The sequence below is a fragment of the Myiozetetes cayanensis genome, unplaced genomic scaffold, assembly GCF_022539395.1.
Source record: "Myiozetetes cayanensis isolate MyiCay16 unplaced genomic scaffold, myiCay2020 scf4, whole genome shotgun sequence".
NCBI lineage: Eukaryota > Metazoa > Chordata > Aves > Passeriformes > Tyrannidae > Myiozetetes > Myiozetetes cayanensis.
The window spans coordinates 25,432,009-25,457,199 of record NW_026087631.1 but is presented as its reverse complement, the minus strand read 5'-3'; the positions used below and the strand labels follow the sequence as shown (position 1 = coordinate 25,457,199).

General features: G+C 36.1%; 1 protein-coding gene across 7 annotated transcripts in view; it reads right to left on the bottom strand.

Annotated features, from left to right (window-relative positions):
- Positions 1-25,191, bottom strand: part of PAM (peptidylglycine alpha-amidating monooxygenase) — a 119,445-nt gene that overhangs the window by 38,260 nt on the left and 55,994 nt on the right. For all 7 annotated transcript variants that reach the window (XM_050328376.1, XM_050328377.1, XM_050328375.1 and 4 more), the window contains exons 4-12: positions 25,089-25,146; positions 19,008-19,095; positions 12,291-12,376; positions 10,510-10,593; positions 2,967-3,015; positions 2,415-2,482; positions 723-803; positions 541-617; positions 134-237 (exon numbers count right to left, since the gene is read on the bottom strand). In XM_050328376.1, coding sequence (XP_050184333.1) covers positions 134-237; positions 541-617; positions 723-803; positions 2,415-2,482; positions 2,967-3,015; positions 10,510-10,593; positions 12,291-12,376; positions 19,008-19,095; positions 25,089-25,146 — 695 coding nt within the window. The remainder of the gene's footprint in view (positions 1-133; positions 238-540; positions 618-722; positions 804-2,414; positions 2,483-2,966; positions 3,016-10,509; positions 10,594-12,290; positions 12,377-19,007; positions 19,096-25,088; positions 25,147-25,191) is intronic.

Genomic DNA, 25,191 nt, shown 5'->3' with positions numbered 1-25,191 from the left:
AGAAGCAAAACAAAACATTCTGGTAGAAAACATGTCTTAGAATTACCTTGGAAGAAGACATGAAACAAATACATTTCTTCATATAACCAGTACCCTGGAAAAACTTGGTTAGGAGCAAAGAGACAAAATTTACCCTATATGTGTCTCTGTAGTTCTGCCTTCCCCACTGAACACACATCTGGCTGCCAGGATGTCATCATAGCTCACATCTACCGGATGTTCTACTGGGTAGAAAGCCTGAAAGAGAGGATGATTCACCACAATCAGTGGAAGTGTTTCATATCATTTACATCAAATTGTCATATCATTTACATTGTCATGCTCTGATGAGAATGACAGTGCTACCCATCTGAAACTGTTTCTGCATCATAATCTAATTGTGACAATAATACTTAGCAACATTCACTTCCAGTGGCACCACAACATGTACCAGTGGAAACAACATGACACAGATCTGTGGGCACATGACTTCCAATTCTGTTTCTCAGTTTTAAATAAAGGTAACTAAAATTTACAGTTAGAATTACAAAAGCAACCAACCTGTGGTAGTTGCGGACTCTGTCTACCAATCAATGTCCATTGACCGTTTCTCACTCTGTACCCACTTACTACTTTACCTGTAAGATACCAATACACATGTGAACATGAGACATAAACATGCTGCAGTGTCAGAATTTTTCTTTTAAGTATTTGGTATGTCTATGTTGAAATAAAACTCTTACCTAGTCTGTGTGTATGAACTCTATAGGCAAAAAGGTGCATTGGGAACCTTTTGTAATGGCAGGCAATGTCTGCATCAACCACTGTTAAAATATGACAGCAATAAACAATGACAAACACATTATTTATCAAACAGAGAAAAGTTAAATTACTGTACTCATTCAGTATGGTTTACAAAAAGTATACCTACACTGGACAACAGACAATTTCAAAAGATAATATATAACATCTTTTATTTCTGCATTGTCTAACTCAAGACATCTGCAAATAAAAACCAATAAAATATAGTAAAGGTCAGTTGAAAATTACTTTCTGTGATGACGTACATACAAAACTGGGCTGAAAGCCAGAAGTATTTTTTCCAATGTACACTACTGATATTTAACAAAATTAAGTAATACACTTGCTTACAGACTATGTTGAGGGACGCTTAAAAGAAACATGTAAACTTTCAGGGGTAAATTAAAATAAACTGATATAATTCTAAACAAATACAATTTACAGTGAAGGCTTTATTTTAAAGGCCCAGACTTAGAGGTCTAGGGCTAGAAACAGACTTTGGTAGTGAAGTGTTGTACAGTGTTTGAAGACTGGTACTTGTGTTAGGTGCAGTAACTATTGTTACTGCCAAGGAAGATCTTACAGAAAAATCCCTCTATTGATGCCTCTCTGAGAGTTGTCTGCATGTTTCCTTTTCTAACAAACCTCATGCTCTACTTAAGAACTGCAAATATGATTGAACGTGAGAAGGCAGCTATCAACAGGGACAGAACTGTTTGTCTGCCCCTTTTATTAGAGATTTTGGAGGGTGTTGGGGGATTAATTTGATACGTTTGCATATTAAACAGCAAAATATGTTAAGTTTCAATTTAAATTTTAAAATGTTTCAAGTTTCTGAGTTCACTAAACAGTTGGAGTCAGCTGAGTATTTGACCACCTCAATCCTATTTAGGCAGTTAAGTGTAAATGGGATAAATGGTATTCTCAACTATCTAATTTAAAATTGTGGTATAACAGAGGAAAATGTAAAGTCAGTGTTCAACTTCCTTAAAACAGAACATTGCATGCTAGCCTGAAGATGGGATATTAGAACTATCGACACTGAATTTCTGATAAAATCCACTGAGTAGGATTCTGAATCAAAACTGTTAGGAAACTTTCTTTTAGAATGTTTTTTCAGCATTTTGACCTTTTAACCAACCAGGAACATAGGAATAAAATTCTTAAATAGCAGTTCCTTTCTGATAGGAATTCATTCATTAAAACTGAACTCTTAGTAGAACTGCAAATGTCATGGATGACAAATACAGATGAAGAAGAGCTCAAAATATTTTCTGGCTTTCTAGGAAGGAAAGGAGGAATTAGAAAATAGGTAGAATCTTTTTTGTAAAATATTAAGATGGAAGTAAATCAAAGAAATACTCTCAGGAGCCCTAGAAACTTCGAAGTTGCACAGATCATTATTGTTTTGTACAACATTGTGTTTCTACAGCACTGATTGCCTTTATTGATGTAGTCATCAGGAAATACGATACAATCTTCAACATAATTATTTTTTCATAATTTGTTCAATTAAGTAACTAATTTTTCCATCTAGAATTCAGGAAGTCTCTACTAAATTTTCTTCTGCAATAAGCAATAAAAATAAATCAGACGTTGAAATTATATAATTCCTTTGTAGAACGATGACTCACCTTTCTCGCCTGGTGGTATGACAGTGTTCACAGACATCATTAGGTACATTCCAGCAATCAAAGGCTGCCTGCAATTCAAAACCCAAGCTCTGGTAAACAAGTCCTCTGTAAAACACAACTGCAAGTGACAAAACATGCAATACCATTTTAACATCACTAATGTCGAAATGTTGAATTACATCCGAAACAGGTAGGCTGAGAAAGAAGCTGTTATACAGCACCTCCTCCTCCCTCTTTTTTATACACTGCTACAATTTTTAAAGTATTTTCTGCAAAGTATGTGAAATATGACAAAATTATCATCTACATAATTGCTGTTCTTGTCCCAGATTTCTAAATATGGAGCTCTTAAACTGGATTAGCTCAGTACTGATAGCACCACTTGGTCAAATTTCTTAGCAGAAATTTTATCTTTTGCCAACAGATGTCACATGACTTCAAATCCTTCTTAATATTGTGAAGTATGTAGTATTTTTATTTCACATGTTTTCAAAGGAATCCATACCTTCTATTCTGATGAAAAAAATAATGGGTATTTTTAAAGATACTCACTTTTGACGTGTCAGATGTAAAGTTACACCAGAGCAGTCCTTGTGTTTATCTGTACAAATCATGAAACAGTTTAATAATTAGCAACTGAAACCCTGCAAATTATTACATATTAATAAGATTCTTTCACTGTGTAAAACATATCAGACCAAGTTTTACTCTTTTTGTTTGCAATAAAACCTTCACACTAAGTAAACATTACTCAAATTTGCACAAACCTGGACATCACAGTACTACATTTGTAGCAAAATCCTAATACGGAGCAAAACTGTGGTGGGTGAGAAACTGACTGCTTTTTTGACAGCAGAAATTCTGGATCTTCATGAACTAGCATCTGGGAGATGAAACAGTACCATGTTTACAGCAGCAGAAAAAGTTGTTTTGCTTCAAACAAAACCGCATTTTGATAACAGTTAGAAAAACGAAAGATTTGTGAAAACTCATTATTTTAACCATTAATAAGGGAGCTGCCAGAAATCCCTGTAATAAAGTCAAGAGGTGAACTTGAGATACCAATATAGACAGTGATTCTGTTTAACACTGGATATCCCAGAATGAAAGAATAGCTATTTTATTTGTTCATGCACTGTATCTTCATTATCTTATATGTTTGATGTTTTAATATAAAGATACAACTGTCTGTGTAGTTACTCAATTTTAGTTGATGATCTGGGAGTTCAATCTTTATTCTTTTTTAAGAAAGTTTATTTTTCTTATGTCTGTAACAACAACAGCTGTAGTTAGAAGACAGGTCTAACTCCAAAGGAAGTAAACATAAAATTCTGAAAAAATATCCTCTAACAGTATATTCTTCAGATGAGAAAGAGAACAGATTAGCTTTGGATCTGCTGACAAGTGGTTACTTCAGAGAGTTTTTCCTCCCACCAATAACTAGGTTCCAAACTGAATAAAGCAGTGTATTTGAACAGAAGCAAGGATAATGACCAGAGTGGGACAAAACAGGGAGACTTTACAGATTAAAAAGTATCAGTTTAGTTTTTCGAACACTAGTTATTTCAGACACATGCCATCTCACCATTAAGGGTTTTGGTTTTTTACCCACTACTGACACTAGAATTTACTAGAATTTGTTTTCAATATGTTCACAATGTAGATGTATAAATTAATACATGTGCTATGCAAGTGAATTAGTTGTTTACACAATTTCACTAGGCTCATCATTATGGTATCTGCAAATTCTCAGCTACTTGACCTCTGTGCATCCCACAAACATTTCTGGATTTAAAAATCTGAATCACTAAATCTTTGAAAATAACAATAAAAAGGGAGTCTTCACTATCCATGGAAAAGAAAAGCTAGAACAGTAGCTCTTTCATCAAGATCATCTACTACCGTAGTTGTATTGAATAGGTACCATGCAAGAACATGCAGGGGTTTTCAATCACAGATAATAAATGTTTCTTTCAAACTGCCAAATCAAGAATCAAAAAGCACCAGAAAGACTAAGCTATCAGGACTCAAGAAGGGAAATGGTTGTAAAACATTCAAGAGAAAGAGAAATTAAATTCTTTGTCAGTGGTTTTAGAAAAAGTTCAAGATATGTGTATACTGTTCATCCTCTACTCTTCACTGCAGTAAGTTTCACTTACAATTTCAATACCTCTATGGTTCTTTGTGAAGTCTCTTTTGCCTCACCCTCCTCATTTCAAACTAAATTTTTTGACTAAATTTTTGGCTATTCATGTAATACAGGTGATGCTGCAGAATTCAGCTTTCATAAGGTCAAAGCTGTTAGAAAGTGTGCACTATATCAGTTTCAATGAAAATTGGAGAATGCTTGCTTCCTCTCAGAACATTATCACTTGAAGTAATAAAAATTAGAAGAATTAAAATGGAATCAGTAGTTTTGCGTGTCTCAGTTTTGGAATTTAGTTGAAAACATCACCGTCCTGTCTTTTGAACACTGCTGCAAAAACTATCCCAAGAAAATAAAACCAAAGCTGACATGTGCCAAATATGAGTCATATTTGAAAAATTTAACCTTTACTATGTCATAGTGCCTCTTTTAAAAATAGCACAGCAGGAAGAAGGAAAGAATTCCAATATATTTCAGTTTGGCAATATTAAGGTATTTTAACACTACCTAAATTTTCAGAGTATGAAAAAGATTTTATTCAGCATTTTCACCTAATTAGAACAACTTCAAAATGAAGACAGTGGTAAAGTTATGGTTGTTACTATACAAGGCAACCATCTAAATCAGTATCAGGGGAAACACAAATGTGGCACAAGTATCTGGTCTGTAGTGCTGTTTTAAGAGTAAAATAACAGATGGATACTTTGGTCTAGAGTTTTAAGGAATTCCTACAGTGGTTTATTATTTTGTTTTTAGTTATATTTAGCCATAACTTGGCTAAACATTTTTCTAACAACTACAGAGCTGTGCTGGAAATTATGTTTTCTTGCTTCTCCCTCCCTACAGCTTTGAAATACTTAAAGCTCTGAACACTCCACCCAAGAATGCTGACTACAGTGAGGTCATGTCAGTTCCCAGTGCTAGTTCTTTTCAAGCTTTACTGTCTGACCTAAGCAAAATTATGTTTAAACAACGCACAAACCAAACAAAATCTAGCATCTCTTTTGCAATCCGTCAGCCCAGCCTATCTAATTCCTTTGATTTCTTTGTTTCAGATATTCAGTAAATATGCACTGCTCTGGGACAAAGTTACTATCTGCTACTACTTCTATTTACCACTTGGTAAAGACTAGAAAATGCACTTTTATATAACTGAAAAACAGATTCAAATGAAAGCAAATCATCCACGCAGACTTTCCAACTTAAATGAAATCAGAAGGTATGCTTATGACTGCCTTTTGTGTCATGTGCAAATACAACACAATCATATTATATATTCCCAGCTTTTATTTGCCTATGTCAAACAAAATTGACAGTGCGTATTAAACTGGCTTCAGATTTTAAATACATCCTTTTTAAAAATTGTACATGACAACACTGTAATGGTCACTCCAAGTTTAACTGCCAATAAATGTTTAAACTAGTTAAAAAGAATCACCTATGCTACTCCTGTTTATAATGTTTTCTAGGAGAAATATCTCAAATACCAGAAATACTCAACAGTTTGTCAAATGAAATACTCATACCCGAAGTGAAGGCAAATTATCCTGAAGAGAAACACTCTCATTCTGTAAGCTGATTTTGACAGGACTTGCAATACGAGTCTGACAAGCTTCCTGCTTAATCTGTCTATCCAGATCAACAATCCTGAACTCTTTAATTACATGCACAATAATCTGCCATAGATATTGAGACTTCCATGACTTCCTAGATGCTTAAAATTTTATGGTTGGGTTTTTTTTTTACTCACAGAAACATACACTCTTCAAAACCTGCTTTCTTTGCACTCTGAGTACACAGATTATAAATTCTTGAGCACTCTCCTCAAACTATTTATTCAGCTTCTCCACTGTTCTATTTCTAGTATTTCATAGGAACAGTATAGCACTCACACATGGTGACTAGAATACTTAAAAGCTTTCACTGTAAGAGAATGACACTTTTTATGAAGCTCCAAATCCCTTGTTATTTGAAAGTTAGCCTTTGATTTATACAAGAATCTCCACATATGGTCTCAGAATTGGCTTTGCCTCATTAAATATAAGAAGTAGCCTCAAAGGTAAGCACAACTTCTGAGCGAGGCAATTCCAAAGCTAACGCCCACAAAGTAACTTTGTTCAAATTCTATTTAAAAAGCAAAGACATGTAGTACAAAAATGAACTTGAAGTCTTGGTAAAGAATGAGACAAATTCAGTATGTTGCATTCAATTCTGATAGCTAGTATAATCTACATAAAAGATAACTAGCTTGATTTATTTTTTTATGGAAGTGAAGGTGCTTGCACTTGCCGATCTGTTCACTCATCCAAAATCAATTTAGCAAAATTCTTTTTAAAAGTCTAGTAACATGTAGAATAAAACTCTACCTTTATCAATTTGTGAAAACCAAAATGCAAACACAGTCTCCCCACTGACATTTTCACAACTTTCTTTCCAAACAGAAAGGGGACAAACAATTGCTGATAGTGATATTTTTAAGATATCTGCCAGCTTGGCGGCCCAAAACAATTACTCTCACCAACCAAAAAAACCCCAAAATCTAACCAAACACAAAGAACCCCACAAACCCCCCACAAAAGCAGGTACATCTATGGTAGTATACCTAATGTGGGTATCATAATTCTTGTATGGAATGATACCAGGGAGAAATAAATCTATCCTCACGTTAAAAAATGGGGGTTAAGAGAAGGAACTGAGAATGTAAATATTGTTCCTTGTGCAAGAAAGAGAGAGAACAAGAAAGGGAATGAAGGAAGAGCCAGAGCTGAACAAAAATCAAATAATTCCCCATAAGTTTGCTCCAAGCATCCTGATAAAAATTATAAATTGCTTGCTTCAAAGAATGCAATACTTGCACACATAAAAATAAAAGAATGGGAAAACCTTCCATAGAGAATAAGTTAAAAGACATTACTGATAACTTCTAAACAGTTTGATTCTTGAGGATAACAACTAAATTCTCATACGTGCTGGAAAGAACTAAGGTAATAGCATGGTAGACAAATTTCTGACAACTTTTTATTTGTTACAAAACTATATCCACTATCAGCCATAACTCCAAAAAATTAATTTCTGCCATTGCAATATAAGAAATGAAGAAAGTGAAATAAAGAAATTAATATTTTTCTAAGATGGTTCTTTGCGTATACCCCATTTTTTGGTAAAATGTAGTTTTGATTTTCCAGCTTATTTTCTAATATGTTCGTTTTAGACAACAATAAGCTTTATTTTGATATTTGAGCATAAAGTGCATACCTAAATAAGAATTCTTAGCTCATGAATAAAGCTAAGAAGGGATGGAAAGGAGAATGGGTTTAATACGTGGTTAATGAAATGAAGAGATATTCTTTTTAGAAGGAATGGAACGTGAGAGTGGACAGATTTTAACTATTGCATTTCCCCCCCCCAAACAGATAGGAACTCATACTCATTAACTTTTGAAACGACACTAATATCATCCCCTACATCATAGTCCTATCAGTTCACACTTCTTAAACTATCATACTTTTGCAGGCTTCTATCTATGACATTTCTAAGTCCTGCACAGATATTCTAGGCAAAAAATAAGAGTGACTACTGGGGGGGGGGTGTTTTGGGGTATAAAATTATGTCTTAATTTCACATGATAATTCATTTTACTGTAGTTTCTCTAAGTCTGCAAGCGGATTTTTTGAGTAGAAGCCTTGATCAACAAGTGAAGTTATTAATAAAAATTTCAGAATACATTCTGAACTAATATGCAATGAAGATTACTGGTCTCATTTGTTTCTTTTTCTTAATAACTACATATTAATATATTATACTTAAGAGTGAAAATGAACAGTGAGAACTCTCACTGTCCCCAAGCAATAAGGAAGAGCAGACTCTCAATAAATATGTTCTCTCATAAATTTGTGAATTTAATTATTCAGGATTTTAGCAGGCAGAGGATCCCACGGGTTGTAAGGGTCCTGCTGAACTTTCTTATGAAAATCAATTCTTTCAACTTCAGTTGTGCATATTTGAATATACACTTCATTTAAACAGTGCTGGTACACTCAGTTTATTCCTTCCTCCTCCTCTTCTACCAATTTCGCCATCATGCTACATACATTATACCTTCCCTTAATTTTTTATTGTTATTCAGCTTACTTCCTCCTTCTTCTTCGTCCAACATTTTCATTATCTCTTATCCCATGAGGATCTCCACATCCTCATTTAAATCCTACACAGTAACGTATCATGGAATAGTTCCATAAGAATGACGACCCACTCATTTTTTATTCTTGACAACCAGAGAGGTCCTAACTTAAAAACTTTACCCAGCATGTGATTTACAGAGTGAAAGTAAGAATACATGCATCCCAATGGTATCTGAACAAGGCATTTCATGCTTAAAGAAAAAGATACAATATGAAATATAAATAAATAAAATAATCCCCAAAAATCTCACATCACAAATATCTCAAGGTGCATTAACGTAATCCAAATTTCACTCATCCCACCTCATAATGTATGGGTTGGATGAGTAGTGAGGTGAATTGAACACTGGTTAAATGGTTGTCTTATTGAAGGATATTGTAGCCCAGGAAACAATACTGGCTCCAGTACTGTTCAACACCTTCATTAATGACCTGGATGATGGGTCAGGTGCACCTTCAGCAAATTTGCAGATAACAATGCACTGGGACAAGTGACTGAGAGACCAGATGGTTGTGCTGCCATCCAGAGGGACATGGACAGGCTGGAGAAAGGAGCTGACAAGAACCTAATGAAATTCAATGAGTAGGAGAGCAAAGTCCTGCACCTGGGGAGGTACAATCCCAGGCACCAGTACAGTCTGGGAGTTGCCCAGCTGGGAAGCAGTTTGGCAACATAGGCCTTGGGTGTCTCCATGGACACCAAAGTGAATATGAGGCAGCAGTGTGTCCTTGTTGCAATGGCAAATGATACGCTGGGCTGCATTAGCCAGCAGGTTGGCAGAGGTGATCCTCTCTACTCATCCCTGGTGAGGCCACACCTGGAATGCTGTGTCCAGTGCTGGGCTCCCCAGTACAAGAGAGACATGGAGAGAGTCCAGCAAAGGGCTATGAAGATGATCAAGAGACTGGAGCACCTCTCCTCTGAGGAAAGGATGAGAGAGTTGGGACTGTTCGAACTGGGGAAAAGAAGGATCTGCAGAGAGGGTGCAAAGAAGCCAGAGCCAGCTCTTCTCAGAGGTGCTCAGTGACAGGACCACAGGCTATGGGCATACACTGAAACACAGGAGGTTCCCTATGCACATCAGGAAATACTTTTCACTATGCAGATGTCTGAACAGTGGCACAGGTTGCACTGAGAAGTTGGGGTATCTCTGCCCTTGAAGATGCCTGGACATGGTCCTGGGCAACAGGCTGTAGGTGGCACTGCTTCAGTAGGATGGGGATGGACTCGATGACTCCCAGAGGTCTGTTCCAACCTCAATCATTCTGTGGTTCTGTGAAGCACTCAATGACAACAATACACATATTGCTATGCTTGAAATGAGAAAAACAAGTGACACTGTCTCCACAAGTTATATCTCTTCCAAATACAGATACTGTGAGTGACTGGCCAGTGTACATGGTCTTTTCACTATCTACTCAAGTAAGGGATAGTTTAAGGATGTTCACAGTTATTTGTTTCAACTTTATCAAAGAGAACACTGAATTATACATGAAAAACCCAAGTTTCTCCCTACACTTAGAATTATTAATCTGCTTCTTCATCACTTTATGTCATCTGCTCTACATTTTGAAAAAAATGTGTTCACCTTTCAAACATTTATAGAGATAAATCAAATTTATAAAGTCAAATTAATATACAAAATGTATTATAAATATGCCCAACTTTGTGAATGGCACTAACAGAAAAACTGTTTTCCAGAGGTAATGCAAATATATTAATGCTGCAGTTGATACAACTTCTACAACAAATTTCCAAAATACATACCTCTAAATGCACTAATATCTCCATAATGTACCTGGAGCACAAAATATCTGCCACCTGCTTCTCCTCCAACTCTGAATCCAACACCTAAGAGAAGGAAAATGCATTGTTTTTGGAAACAATAACATATAAAATGGTTTACCATCACTGACCATATAAAAAATACGAAGCACTGTAATAGCTAACAGATGGGGTAGAAAATTTCACTGAGACACCAGTAAAGAAAACTTTGTCCTGAAACCCAGGCAAACCAGCAGCACAACACATGTTCATAGAGCAGGAAGCAAGACCGTAACTGCTTTATGCAGTGAATTCTCTCAATCAGAGGGTATTAATACAGATTACATATGCATACAGATATGTATACATATATATTTGTACATATATATAAACACTATCTAAACAAATTCAAAATAAAAATGAAGTTTTGTCATCCATGTATGATTTGATAGAACTTTCATTTCTCATTCAACCTGTATATGATACAAACTGATTAACACTGACTTAATAAGAAGACATTGAGAATGATAAGATAAAAAGATCTGCAGTAAAATATTTTGAGATGTAAATTAATATTGTATGCAGAAAAAATCTTGAGTAAATGATGCAGCTATGCTACTTGTTGACAGAACCAAGCACAGGCACAGAAGAAGTTTAAAATAATTTGAAATAATTACATTGCAAAATATCGCCATCACCAAAAGGAACTTCTCTAAACCAGTTCTGCAATGAACACTCTCCAGAAGAAGCAGAGAAAAGTAATTTCTTCATATTTGGTCACAGAATCCCACAGTAACAGGCAAAGCCTATTTATAAATGGGACTGCAGCCTCTCTGTGCACAAATGAGGCCACTTAATGAATACTCCCCCCAAACCTTGTATTTTTGGACAGCTTGGAAACAAGAAAAGTATTACTTGTTGGGGTTTAAGAGCAAAGTTTCCACATAATCCTCCAGGCACCAGACTTCCATAGAACCCTCCAAGTAACAACTTTTTAAATTGACATTCTGATAACCAAGTCAAGTAACATTCATGTTGATAAGTGTGTAAATAGATTATTAAAAAACAACATTTTCATGATACTGTGCACTGCTCCTGGTTATGAAAATAGGCAATAAAAGACTAAATTAAAAACTTCTAGAATTCAAGGTATTTTCAGACTGAGGCTATACAGATATTTCTAGGACCCTTAGTGGTTATTAGAAAGAACCAATTCTTCCTGTTTTACAGTCACAGCCCTCCAAGTAGCTTTAGAAATTTTCATTTAATTCAGCGGAGTAGTTATCATAGAAGAAAACAGGTATATAAGCATGTTGGTCAACTGCACCAAAGCATTAAGAAATGCAAAACACTCTACAGTATACTTAGGACACAGAAAAAATTCAACTGAACTTGACAGTGCTTTTCCAAAAACATAAAATTATTTGAATATAGTGTGTGTGCCACTGAAGTATATAAATAGTAACCTTCCAGTAACATATAGCAGGAAATACAAGATTAATGCTATATAAAAATAAACACTATATCATGACAGTTACCTCTCCCTCAGCCTTTCTTCCCCCTACAGAAACCCATGATGTTATAGTAAAGAGAATGACAAAACCCCTCAAGTACATTAGCTAGCATAATAAATGTCATACTTTGTGAGTCTCAGGTTTATAGTTTCCATCAACTAGACATAACAGAAATATTATAAGAGGTTCCTGGATATGCCAGGTGCTTACTTTTAAATCCTCTTTTCTCTTGACCCTGTACACAAGCATTCCATATTAAAGAGACAATACCTTTAGGTAGCCTGGTGGGTGGAGCATTTCTTGCCCAAGCATACAAAATGTTAGATTTATCTCTGCATGTTCCTTCATCACAGTCCCTAAAAATGAGGAAAGAAAAGGGAATATTATTTTTAAAATTTTGAAATCAGAAAATGGCAGCTGAATTACATGTAACTCCACTAATTTCAAGATCTGGGAAAGATATTTCTGAATGTATGTTGATCAAACACAAAAGTTGTTTTAAGCTAGATCGCTTTCACAGATATCAGTATATGTTCCAAATTCTTTTATTTCCCTCCCTCTGCCTTAAGAGACAGTGTCAGGCAAACGGGATCAAAACCATAAACAGTTCTGATAGGTCCTGTTAGCCTAACAGCCAGTGAGGAAGAAAGTGAAGGAACTTTAGTGAGAGTGAACTGTACGAAAATTTCTAGCACCATTAGCTCAGCTGACACAAAATGACAATGGCTGCCACATTTACAGAGAGGAACAGGATTCATGTACAAAGCAGAAAAAGCCTCCCACAAGACATCACAGCCTTAAGTTAAAATTGGTTATTTAAAAATAGTTTAATTTTTAAATTAAAAAAAAATGACTGGAAGCTGTGTATGAACCCACAGATAGGAGGCACTCATGCTGTTTCCTGTACTTTATGCAAGCTCACTGCTTTAAGGTAATTTTTATGCCACTGCTTTTTCATAAAAGAGAAATCAACACATATACACAAAAAAGAAACAACCATAAAAAACCTACCCAAACCAAACCAAATAAAAAACTACAAAAAACCACCCCAAAACAAAAACCTACTGAAAACAAAAACAAAAAAGAAGAGTTTGCCGAGTTACAGATCAAACAGGTTACGAACACTTACAAATAACTGAGATCTTGAGTTGTGCCTAGCCTCGGCAACTAACCTTGCAGGTGAAACTAAGGGTGGAGAATGAAAGACTCTGAAAGAATGATAAATTCTAGATATCTTGAATCTGCAAGAACTGGTAAACTGCCAAATCTGGACACCGCCAAATCTGTAAAAGGCCAGTCAGGCACAGTCATACAGACTCCACAATGTACCTGGATCACATTCAAGAAGGTGCTGACTGCTATACATGGGTGTAGGCCACATGATGATATATGGGGATAATCAAACAAGGGACCCTAAGGAGTTTTTCCAAACACCTACCTAGAAGATGCTTCTCCCTCTCAATCCTCTATTAGGAGAAAGGTTTATTTATGGGGTGTATTTGTACCTTCTTCAGTGGCAAAGTATCACAGAGCTGATCACAGAGTGTAAAGTCATTCAAAAGGTGCAGCGTACAAAGGTATGACTTCTAGAAAGTCTCACCCTGAAACTATTTAGACTATTTTAGCCAGATGCTATAAAGGTTAATACCCATGCAAAGTTTTTATTCCAAACCAAAATGGTACATCCCTTCTGTTTATTACTGTTTACAAAATGAGACCTGAAAAAATGTCTGTACACATAAGGCATGGTTTCAGTCACCTGAAATTCTGGGGAGAACAGAGTGCCACACAGTGTGTGGAAGAGTATAAAAGCATTAAAGACCAGGACATCCAGCAGGCTCACTGATGTTTTTCTTGAGGATGGTTGGGCTACATGTGCAAATGACCATGATGCCTTCTAGGTATCTCTCAGGGATAACCAGCTCTTCTGGCATGTATATTAAACCACCTCAGCAGGATAGTATGCCTTTCTGTGATCCCAGTGAGCCTTATTGCAAACAGGTTACTGTATTTATTTCGGACAGAAAGCACTGCCATAATCATGAGAGTGTCAAGAGAAAAGAGAACACACCACTTCTTCCTTTTCATTAATTATGTTCACAAAATATATTTATAGATCTTCAAAACTAACAGCTTGGTCATCTCTTTCTGCAAACATGCCCTAATGGAAAAGGAAAACTTATTTCAGGGTTAATGAAACGTTTTGATTGACACAGCTGCAGCTGAAAACTACTCAGCTTTCCAATGCTACAATATAAAAAACCGAAGAGACTTCAGTTTTAACCAGGTACTGAGCTGCAAAGTTTGGAAATGTGTTGAAGAGATTGTTTAGGAGGAACACCAGCAGAAACTACAAACACAGTCACAGTTTCACCACCACACTCTGGGCCAGACAGCCTTCATTTATACCACAGCATTTTTAAGAACACATTAGCTAGGTAATGGGCACGGTAGTTAGGTAACACATTAGTTAAGTAACCTGCATGGGCTGTTTCAAACTTTCTGCCTGAGATATTAGCCAATGGAGGAGGAAGACTTTAGGGGAGAAAGATGAAATACAGATACTGCTCTTTCATTTTGCTCAAAAAATGGTCAACCCTCCCATTTAGCCATCAATGCTGATCTTGAAATATTAAGTTTTTAGAAAAAAACAATCCTAGAGGATATTCCAAAGAAGAAGTAATATAACTGATGAACAGATTTAAAAGCAAGGGGCTAATAAAAAGTATAAATTTAAAAAAGAAATAAAAAATTTAACACATCACTGAAATTCATAGCTTCTTTACGTGCAAAAAAATTAGATTCTAAACAGAATAAGTACCACAGAATACCTTAAAAATGGAGTATAACTGTGTATTATACAGTATTGTACCTATGACTGATTTTGACTGCGGTCAAAATTTGGGAGTGAGAGGGGTAGGGGAGGGCATGAAAACAGAGGTTGCTGACTCCTTCTTGGATCTTTGGTCTTTTGCAAACTCTCCGGGACTTCTCAATGGCATTCTCCCCAGCCATGGGTAAGTTCAAGATCTTGGGTTTTTTAATGGCACTAGGGTTTTGACTGATTATCTAGACTGAAAGTAGAATATTTTACTATGTCAGTAAGACCAGTATTTGGCTTTTGTTTTAGAATATTTGCATTGATTAGGGTAAAAGAACCTTTTATTTCTTTCTCTATTATACTCTACTCCTTGACCCTAACCAAGACTTGTAAAAAAAGGTAATTGAGGTGATTGAGAAAAATGACCCCTTTTTAGCTCTTGAGCTGAATGTTGCATAACATTCTGAGGCAGTGACAGTGCTAAGAAATTACACCCAGAAATAAAATTCTTTCTATTGTCCCCACTCTGCCCTGTGCAGTGAAATGCAAGTACTTCACTGAACCAGCCTTGGCATCTTTTGCAATTTGTACTGAACTACTGATGTCAAACGGCTTCCAAAATCATCCTCTCCTGCCAACAGAAACAGCTAGTCTGACAGAAGAATTACTGGGTGGCAATCTATGACCTGTACTTGTACATTTGTTTAGATTAGGTAACTACCTACAGTTGCCCTGCCTGATCTCAAAATAAAGGCTATGTCTATGAATCAGCTCATTCGTGGGCATTCATTTCAGTGTTAGGTTTAATGCAGCACAAGACCTGTCCTTCCATGAGACTCCTAAGTTCTGAATAATTCAACATTTCCTTTTAAATCATTTGAGTGCATTCTTGATTATCTATGGACAATCTAAACTTCTGATCAATCAGTTCAGGTATGTTGCTTCAATTTTAGCACACTTTGTCAGCTCAGACAAAACTTCTTGCTGTAGCGTCTGAACTATTTTCAGGGTCAATTACGATCAAGAAACAGAAGCAGCTACACCTTTTTTTTTTTGTGCACCAAGCACCACCTGAGATAATGAGCCTGGGAGACTACTATTTTTTTTTCTGTGGAAAACCCAGGGTATTTAAAAAAGGGGAAAATGTCTGTGCACACCTTTAGCATTTGCTCAGATGAAGATTCTACCATGTTGCAGTGAACACCAGAGCCAGCACAAATCCCACACCATTTTAAAGCCTTTCAGAACGCCAGGGGCACCTGCATGAGTAGTGTCAAATCACCACAAAAGGCAGCAGGCCAAATGGGTATAACAGATTTTGGCTTAGCCTGGCTCTGGTCAGAGGGCAGCTAATCCCAACAGAGTTATCTGGATGCTGTATCTTCCTCTCTCCAATTCCTCCCCACTCAAAACTGGCCTGAATGAAACTTCACACCGCAGGGAAACAAATTTTGTTCTTGCATTCTGAATGCTCCTAAAGGCCTATTTTGCCACAATATAACTAGCCCACATCATGAAGGCATGAGAAGTAGCTCTTGACTTGACTTGTTTTAATGTTCTTACAACTGATTACAAACCATATAACTGATTTGGCTGCCGAGAATTTCGATGAAGAAACTACAATAAAGATTAGAAAATCTATGTGAAATGCCCTTAATTCAATAAAGCCTGTCTCTGTAAAAATGTTGACCATGTAAAATGTAAGAGAAGAATCCTTGCTAAAGAAGTCTCACAGTGGTGCGCTTAAACAATCATTCTTTCCCTTAGTTGATGGAAGAGCAAGTGAAATCATCACTTGTTAGACTACATGTAACAAAAGGAATAAAAAAATAAACAAAAAAAATTAAAAACAACTAAGACAATACACAATTATCAGAGTTACTTTAACCAAATTAGGTTAGAAGTGCCCAGTAAATTTGAATTAATAGGAAAATACATGCTTTTAAACTACACATATTCTTTGCAATGACTTATAAAAAAGTAAAACAGTTTTGGCACATCCGAATATTTCCATGAACTTATTTTCAATTTAGAAATACAACTTACAGAAATATGTATGTATACATATACACTTTTGCTCCTACTCAAAATACTACTGCAAACAGGCATTTATAGAAGCTTATGCAAGTGTATATATGGCATAGATGCAAGTGTATATGGCATATATGTAGCCGTCTAAACTTTTTTTACGTAGAATACAGATGATCATCTCTGTAGCCTTGCAGATAAGGTAGAGCAAGATGAAAGCTGCAAACTATTGCAAAAACAGGGACGTGAAATAATGAGACAGTGAACGAAGAGCTTTTAATTTTGAGAATGCAAAGCAAACACAACAACTCAGAAACCATACCAAAGAAAAAGCTTGTGATGAAGCCCTACCTCCTGGGAAGTGGCTGGGTACTGCCTGGTGATGGGAAGCAGAGTAAAAGGTTTTGTTCTTCTCTGCTTCTGCACACAGCCTTTGCTTCTGCTTTATTAAACTGCCTTTATGTCGACTTAAGAATTTTTTTCTATCTTATAGTTTCCCTCCCCCCCATCCTGCTGAGGAGGGGAGGGATAGACCAATTCAGTGGGAACCTGGCATCCTGCCAGGTTCAATCTGCCACAACTAAGCAAGTATTTCATCGTTTGACAGGCAGCTGTTAAGTACAGCAATCACCAACAAAAACAGCATTAGCTGCCACACTGCAAGACTGTCACTGGTGAGTTTTCTGTGCGGCAATCATTCTTCAGGGAGAGTGAAGATACAGCCAGGGAACTCAAACTACATGAACCTTAGTCTCAAAATGGGGATTCAAGTCTGATTCGGCTCTGAAGAACCTTATGCTTTTCGGCTTTTGATCCACCTCTTCCAAACACCTTTAGAACATCAGCTGTAAGTGACTTAGACATCATCTCATGACTTCACCTCAACACAAGTTCCTGATCAATCTGTAACAATATAATTCTATCATGTAAGAATTATTTCAAGGCTCTAATAAACCTCTTCCAGATACACAAAAATGAAATAAACTACAAGTACAATCTATTCAGTTTTAAACAGGATACTCAAGATGTAAACTGTTTTTAAAAGGTCACAGTGGAAACTGGTTTATGTTGGTGTATTTTTCACATTAAAGCCTGAAAGAAGTATATTCTATCATATAAGATACAGTAAAAAGAACACAGAAAAGTGGTCTGATGGGAAAAGAAATTAAAAGAAATTCTGGGCTTTCAGTTGTACTTTGGTCTGAACTTTTTAAGCATATGCTTTTCTTGTAAGATAAGATTACAACATTTTCAATATTATAACTGTTGGTTGATAGGTAAAAAGGAGATAGAACTTTTGATGAAAATTTGTTGTATAATTAAAATATTAATCAAATCATCTCCCCAAAATATGCATAGATTATTCAAAATTATTTTTTTGGTTGAAAATATATCATATTATTAGTTCTAAATTCCAGCTCTCATTATTTTTTTAGTAAATACTTAAAAGATAAATTGTGATTACACAGCTCTATCAGAAAACCTATATTAAAATTGTTCTACAGTTCAGAATAATTCATATAAACCTTTCCAGCATCAGCAAAAATACCTCATCTGCTCTCCCCTGAAAACCTGGAAAAAACTTGCAAAACTACTGGACAGATCATTAACTTCCACCCACCTTCACATTCTCTTCACTTTGGCTTCCCATACCTATTTTAATGTCACTGCTCTCACTGCTTAGGCATTTTGGAGGGCAAGTCAATTACCAAACCATTTGATAAAATGAATCTTCTTCAGCTTATCCTTCACTAAGTTTCATACTGGACACCTGATACAGTATTTCATTCACAGAAAAGCAGCCAACCGTAGTTGAAGCTTAGATTTGTCAGTATTCAATGACACTCTGCTCACTATAGCTTCTGCCTCCTCCTTGGAGACAGGCAATTAGCCATGAAGAACCATGAACCAGACATTGTTCTCTACCTTAGTGAGGAGTTAAGGTTAAAACAAACAAACAAACAAACAAACAAACAAAACCACTTTAAATGTGGAAAGACTAGATTGTCATACATTTCTTCTTCATTCTAAAATATTATACTTTTCCAAGAAATTGTGACACTGGAAAAGGTTTATGTGGAAGCAATTAACACACACACACAAGCTGGGTAGTAACAAAAGCAAGTTGCAGCTCTTACCAGTAATTTTCAGTGGAAGAGGGTTCATTACATCCAAAGAGTAACATGTGGTGGACTGTGTCCATGCTGGCATGAGGCTTAAAGTCAACTGAAAAAGACAATGGCAAAAGAATTAAGCTATCCATACTCTCCCACAGGCATAGATAAGATATGCTATCGCTTAAGTCACATAAGCAAGAGCATTTTGAGCAATTTTATCTCTGTAATACTAGAAATAATGTATGTCTGTCCCTACTCATTTATGTGCCTACTGCATTCCACTTACAAGCTTTCCTTAAATTTCCATTCAACAGGCCACCTTTCAAGCTAAAATACTATACCTCACTGAGTCATTAAGAAAAAGTAATTCTAAGTTCCCAATCAATACTACCATATTTTCCCCAAAAGTTAATTATGACACTCAGTTAACGTATCAATGTATTCCAAACCGCAAAATTTTACTATCAATCTAATTGCAATCTACCTTTGAAATCTGAGATTTACAACTACTCTTCTACTTCTTTTGCATTTCATAAAAAACACAAACAAACACTAAGTTACAGTTAAAAGCAACTAAAATCTTATGCATTACTAATATTTTCTTCGAGTGTTCCACCTGGTTTACATTTTTCCTGGATCATTTTTGGGACAACAGTTCCAAGAAGGGATTATGATTGATTCTCACTAATAGGTCAAACCCTCTGGAATGGAAAAAAAGATTTGTTTAATGTCAACATGATCTCATTGCTCAAGTATTTATTATCGTTAGAAACCTAGATGTGAATGCTCGCTCTCAAATGTCTGTTCTTTATCCTATGCCACTGATAATACACTGTTCTGGATTCTCAAGTGATTGTGATCCTCTTTAGCATAGTAAAAAGCTTACCAACATCACACTGCAGTAATATCAGCCATGAACGTACAGTGAAGGCATTTCTAAAAATAAAGTAAGCTATATTCCTTTATTACTACTGAAAAGATGTGTCAGATGCAGGGAACGCAGTCAAATTTTCCTTCTCTCTTCTTCACGGAGAGGGACACTGGAGGGTTTTTAACCTTATACTATAGCAGAAATTCCAAAGCCAAGTCACTCCTGTCCTTACATGTACATAGATACTGAGGAGTCTTTAAATGCCTTTTAGTTCTTAACATAGGGAGATAGTGAAGCCACAAACAACAGTTCTGCTCCTAAGACTTGTGGATTTATCTGCACTCTGAAGTCAGTATTTTAAGTGAAGAAAACCAGCCAAAAGTTAAGGCATGCATGTCGAATTCCAGACTGAAGACACAAGGCATGCAGTCAGATGGTAAGAAAATGAGCACACTACAGTTGAGGGCTTGGTTTGGGAATTAAGAAATGTATCCACATGCCCTGGGAAGGTACTCTGAGTAACGCATATGATTTCAGAAGTGCAAAATTTGCCAGCATGATTAAAGCCTAGAGACTACATCACATCTTTATTTTCCTACAAGCAAATTCTACTAACTTTATAGCTAAAAAATCTAATTCTGTTGTAGTAAGGCCTTACATTTTGATGTTTTTATCAGTAACAATAGGTAGGAAAATTATGATTTACTCTTGAATGGGAGGAGCAACTTGTCATTTTATGTGGATTTCCTACCTTAGTTTTCAGGTGTTTCAGGTGTTTTAAACTGCCATTATCAACTTAAGTGAGACATTACATTTCTGAAACAGTTTATAAGCGGTTCACACATAATGAAACTTCATTAACTTTATTGTCAAAATTAATACCTTACAAAATGTAACGTAATTAACAACTAAAAGGACAGCCTTCAATAAATGTAAAATTGAAGGTTAGGCCTCTTACCTGCTAAAGCCACCACCACCTGTGCTGCTGGTTAATACTATCTCCACTGTTTCTTTTCATTTCTCTGCCACTTTCCCATTGCGAGTATTTACCCTAATAAATGTGTCAGGAAGTCTTTTATTCTCTCCACATTGTGCCTATTACAATTATATTCTAGTGCATGGACAGGACCTTTAGGTGCAATTATAAAACTTATTTCAAATAGCTTAATAAACGCTATTACTAAATAGAGTAAATAAACGCTAATAGAAAATAATGCACCAGAGTTAACAAAGTAAAATCAGTTTTCTGTGTGAGACACTTGCACATGCTATTTTAGCTGATATACCTCATCACTGCTTCTGAAGGAAGCACTGAAAAACCCGTCCGTCAGTATGTGGGCTTAATAGAGCTTTTCACAGTTACATTATGGTTCCTGTATAGTTACTTTCTTAGCAGCCCACCCAGGACTATAACCTTCCAAAGAAAGGGTGGGGGAAAAAAAAAAAAAAGAGGCTACTTACAAAATGCTAGGTTGTAAAAGCCATACAAATTATTATGCAATTTGAGCCAAATGCTGTACCTGTCACAGAAGGATAAAGTGGCCCAGGTGGGAAGGAACCTTAAAGATCACCTGGTTTCAACTCCCCACCTTCCACTACAGGTTGCTCAGAGCTCCATCTAACTTGGTCTTAAACACTTCCAGGGATGGGGCATCCACAGCCTCTCTGGGCAACCTGTTCCAGTGCCTCACCACCCTCCCAGTAAAGAATTTCTTCCTAATGTAAACCTACTCTCTTTCAGTTTGAAGCCATTCCGCTTTGTCCTCTACTCTTGTAAAAAGTTCCTCTCCATCTTTTTTGTGGGTTCCCTTCAGGTAGTAGAAGGCCACAATTAAGTCAGCCCAAAGCCCTCTCTTCTTCAAGCTAAACAATCACAATTGTCTCAGCCTTTCCTCATAGAAAAGGTGATCCATCCCTCTGATCATCTTGGTCTGATCCTCTGGACTGGCTCCAACAGGTCCATGTTGTACCTGTTGCTAGGTCCACCCTGTTCCTGGCTAGGACCATCACTACCACTACCGCCACTTTGGTCTACTATTAAGGGATATCAGACAAAAGTCTATTTTCCTAGCTGACAGCCTCCACATTATACAGTAATGAAGAGAACATTACTCAATAGTTAAATACTTTTTTATGCATGGAGGAGTTACACAAATGATCATTAAAATAACAGTAGCAGTTTTGGTATACATACTTAATTGAAGTCTGACTTACTTTCTTGATCAAGTACTACTTAGAATTACAAACTCCAGGAAAACTGGGAATATACAGAACATGACATCAGTTCAATCTTAACACTGTGTAATTAAGCTACATATTTATAAAACTTATTCCTAAGAAGTTCATCTCTACAAATAGCAATTAAATGATATAAAGTTGATATTTGTTTAATATTGTTGTCTTCCTTATAACAGAATTAACTTTAAAGAAATTTATCAACAGTTTTGGTAGAGTTTGGCAAATTAAGGGGCCTTAGAGGCCTCCAATACAAAAAAGACATCACTGCTTGGCAATGGGAAAGTTTATATATATCATACTAGAGTAACAAATTCGCAGCTTCTCAGAGTTGTTCATGGATGAAAAGTAATTAACCATCTAATTATATAAATTTGTGTATCTGAACGTAGAAGGTTCCATTTCATTTCTGGACAAGCACAATCTGACAAGGACTTATCACGAGCCAGTAAAAAAAAGATATTTACTGGTCACCCACGCGAATGAATGTAAGGAGGTGAAGATGACAGTAAAGTTTCCTGCTTGAGTTGCTTGCTGTGAGACTCAATCTTTTTAAGTGTCTGTAGAGCACCCTTTTTCCATCTCTGAAGCTTAGTAGTGAAAGAGTGATATTTATTAATGTCTGCACCATTAAAGGTTCAACTGAGTTTCTAGTTTGGCTACTTATTAATAAATGTTAATCAAACATGATGCAGAAGAAGAAAATCACAATATATTTAAATAATAGAACTGGAATGATACTTTCTTGAAAAATTACATATTAATCTCTTTTACTAATATCTTTTACATATTAATCTCACAGTCATTTCATTTCACAGGAGCAAAAGGTATACTCTTAACATTAACGTAAAGGTACACCAACCCGCCCCACAAACAAACACTCCCCCTACCCCAATTTTTCAGCATTTACAGCCCTCTGGGACAGAAAAATAACAACTAGTTCAGATAGAAATCTCAGCCTCGACAGTCTGATCTTCCACTAAAGAACACAATACAGAAAATGAACAGCATCTGCAAAAATATACAGATGCATGCCTGAAAAAGACCTCTACAGTAAAACTTGCTCTACCTTCTCCTTCTAGTTGGTCCTTCATAAGTAAGTTGGATCAGTTCTTTTCTCTGATAACGTCTGAGAACTGACCCTGAAGAAGTTGGTAATCTAGTAGAGTACTCCTCCAGTTTTGCAGTTCAAAGTTATACCCATTGTCCCTGTACAGGCATGAATGTCTACTTGTTTTAAATCTCTAGGGGAATGGCAAGGTTGAAGTCAGAATTAAAAGTCCTCAAATATGAATTTAATAACAATATTGCAAAAAGGTTTCAGAAAAAGTTTTCTACTTGTTAATAAACGTAGTACTGCCCACAAAAAAAACACTAAAAAATGAAGCTCTCTCTTCCAAGGCCCTTATATTTCACCAATATGCAATAAAAATATGCTGCTGCAGGTTCCATAACAGAACCTCCTCTCCCACAATGTCCTAGAGAAGGAAAAAATAAGGGTAAAAAGAGGAAAATAAAGCAAACAAAAGCAACAAACTAGTGAGTCTTGGTCAAACTGTAAGGACACTTGGTCATAAAAGCATCCTTTGAAAGTGCAAAAGTTAAAAAAATACAGAAGGCATTTATTTAACAGCATTATGTGCAAATGAATTGAACTGAAGGCAGAAGATATAGACTGCCTCAGTGTTACCATCAAACCATCTCAGAAACCCAGTTTATTGTTTCAGTTACGTATATTCATACCTACTTGTGTTGAACTCTTTTGAACACACACGGCCTTCTCAATACATCACTAAACAGCAACCCAGAGTCACAGTTCATATGTTAGTTTTCAGATGTTTTTATCACAAAACAAACCATTACATTTTAAGGAAAGTTAGACACCATTTATTAGCAATGCAATGATTCTACTTAAATCATAAAAATGTAGAACTCTATCCCTTTAAAAAGAAATATTAATTCTCCTTGTGCCAATCTTCTGTGCTTATTTAAGCAACACAAAATGTGTGCATGCAAGTTGATAGCTTCACACCACTTAACAGTATGCAGAAGTATTTAAGGACAAACTTCCAAGCATCTCATTTCTTAGGTAATGATATCTATGGTAAAAATCTGACAAATCTTTTCCATGAAGAACGTTTTCCAGCGATTTGATTGAAGCATGATGGAACTGATCACATGCTTAAGACTGACCATATGCCTATTCATTTTGGGGGAAGTGACAAGAAAGGAAAAAAAAACCAAGTAATTTTGTTTTATTTTAAAGCATCCAAACATAAGAGCTTGTAAGGCATACTAACATGAGAACACATTTCTCATTGTTTTCTTTTATTCAGTTTATAACTATCGTCAGCCAAACCAACAGGACTTCTCTCTACCTGAACAACTGTTATGTTCACAAGCAAGGCACAATAAAACTAAAAGGACCTCAACAACTTTCTGAACAGATGGTGTTGTTCTGCCTATCTATACAATCACAGCATTTGTAAGTTATTGCAATGTTTCCCTCTACTTGCCTGCCACCTTATTCATGCCATGACATTTAAAGAAATAAAAAGATATGAGAGGGTTTGGTTTGTTTTGGTTTTTCCCCCAGATAAGTAAAATCTTCCTGCAGCCAACACTGACTGTAAGTGCAAAGGATTTACAGTCTGTACCAGCAGGTAAGTAAACAGCCTGCTCAGCAGAGCAGAATTAAGTATCTGGCCAGAGACAGGAAGCCAATACTTTACAAATGGGACTGTTTGGTACTGACATGCCAGAGGCATCTGCATGCAGCTCCTTAACTACAATTACTCAATGAATCTCTTCAGATACAGTTTGTTATCTTGACTCTAAGTAGCTCTCTCTAGTTTGTTTACGCATTAGCCATGACAAATGCATTTTGGAAACCCTGACAGCCAAAGATTAAGTCAATATGAGTCAAAGGGAAAAGAGAAAATGCTGAGGTTCTTCAATATAGCTTGCTTAGGTTCTTGCAGTTAGCCAATACTTACCTACATAGGCTTCATCATCCACTGGCAGGCGTACTGACATGCAGAGGTAGGTATCAGACTATTAAAAGACAAAAGAATAGAAATTACCTTTTAGTTGTGAATG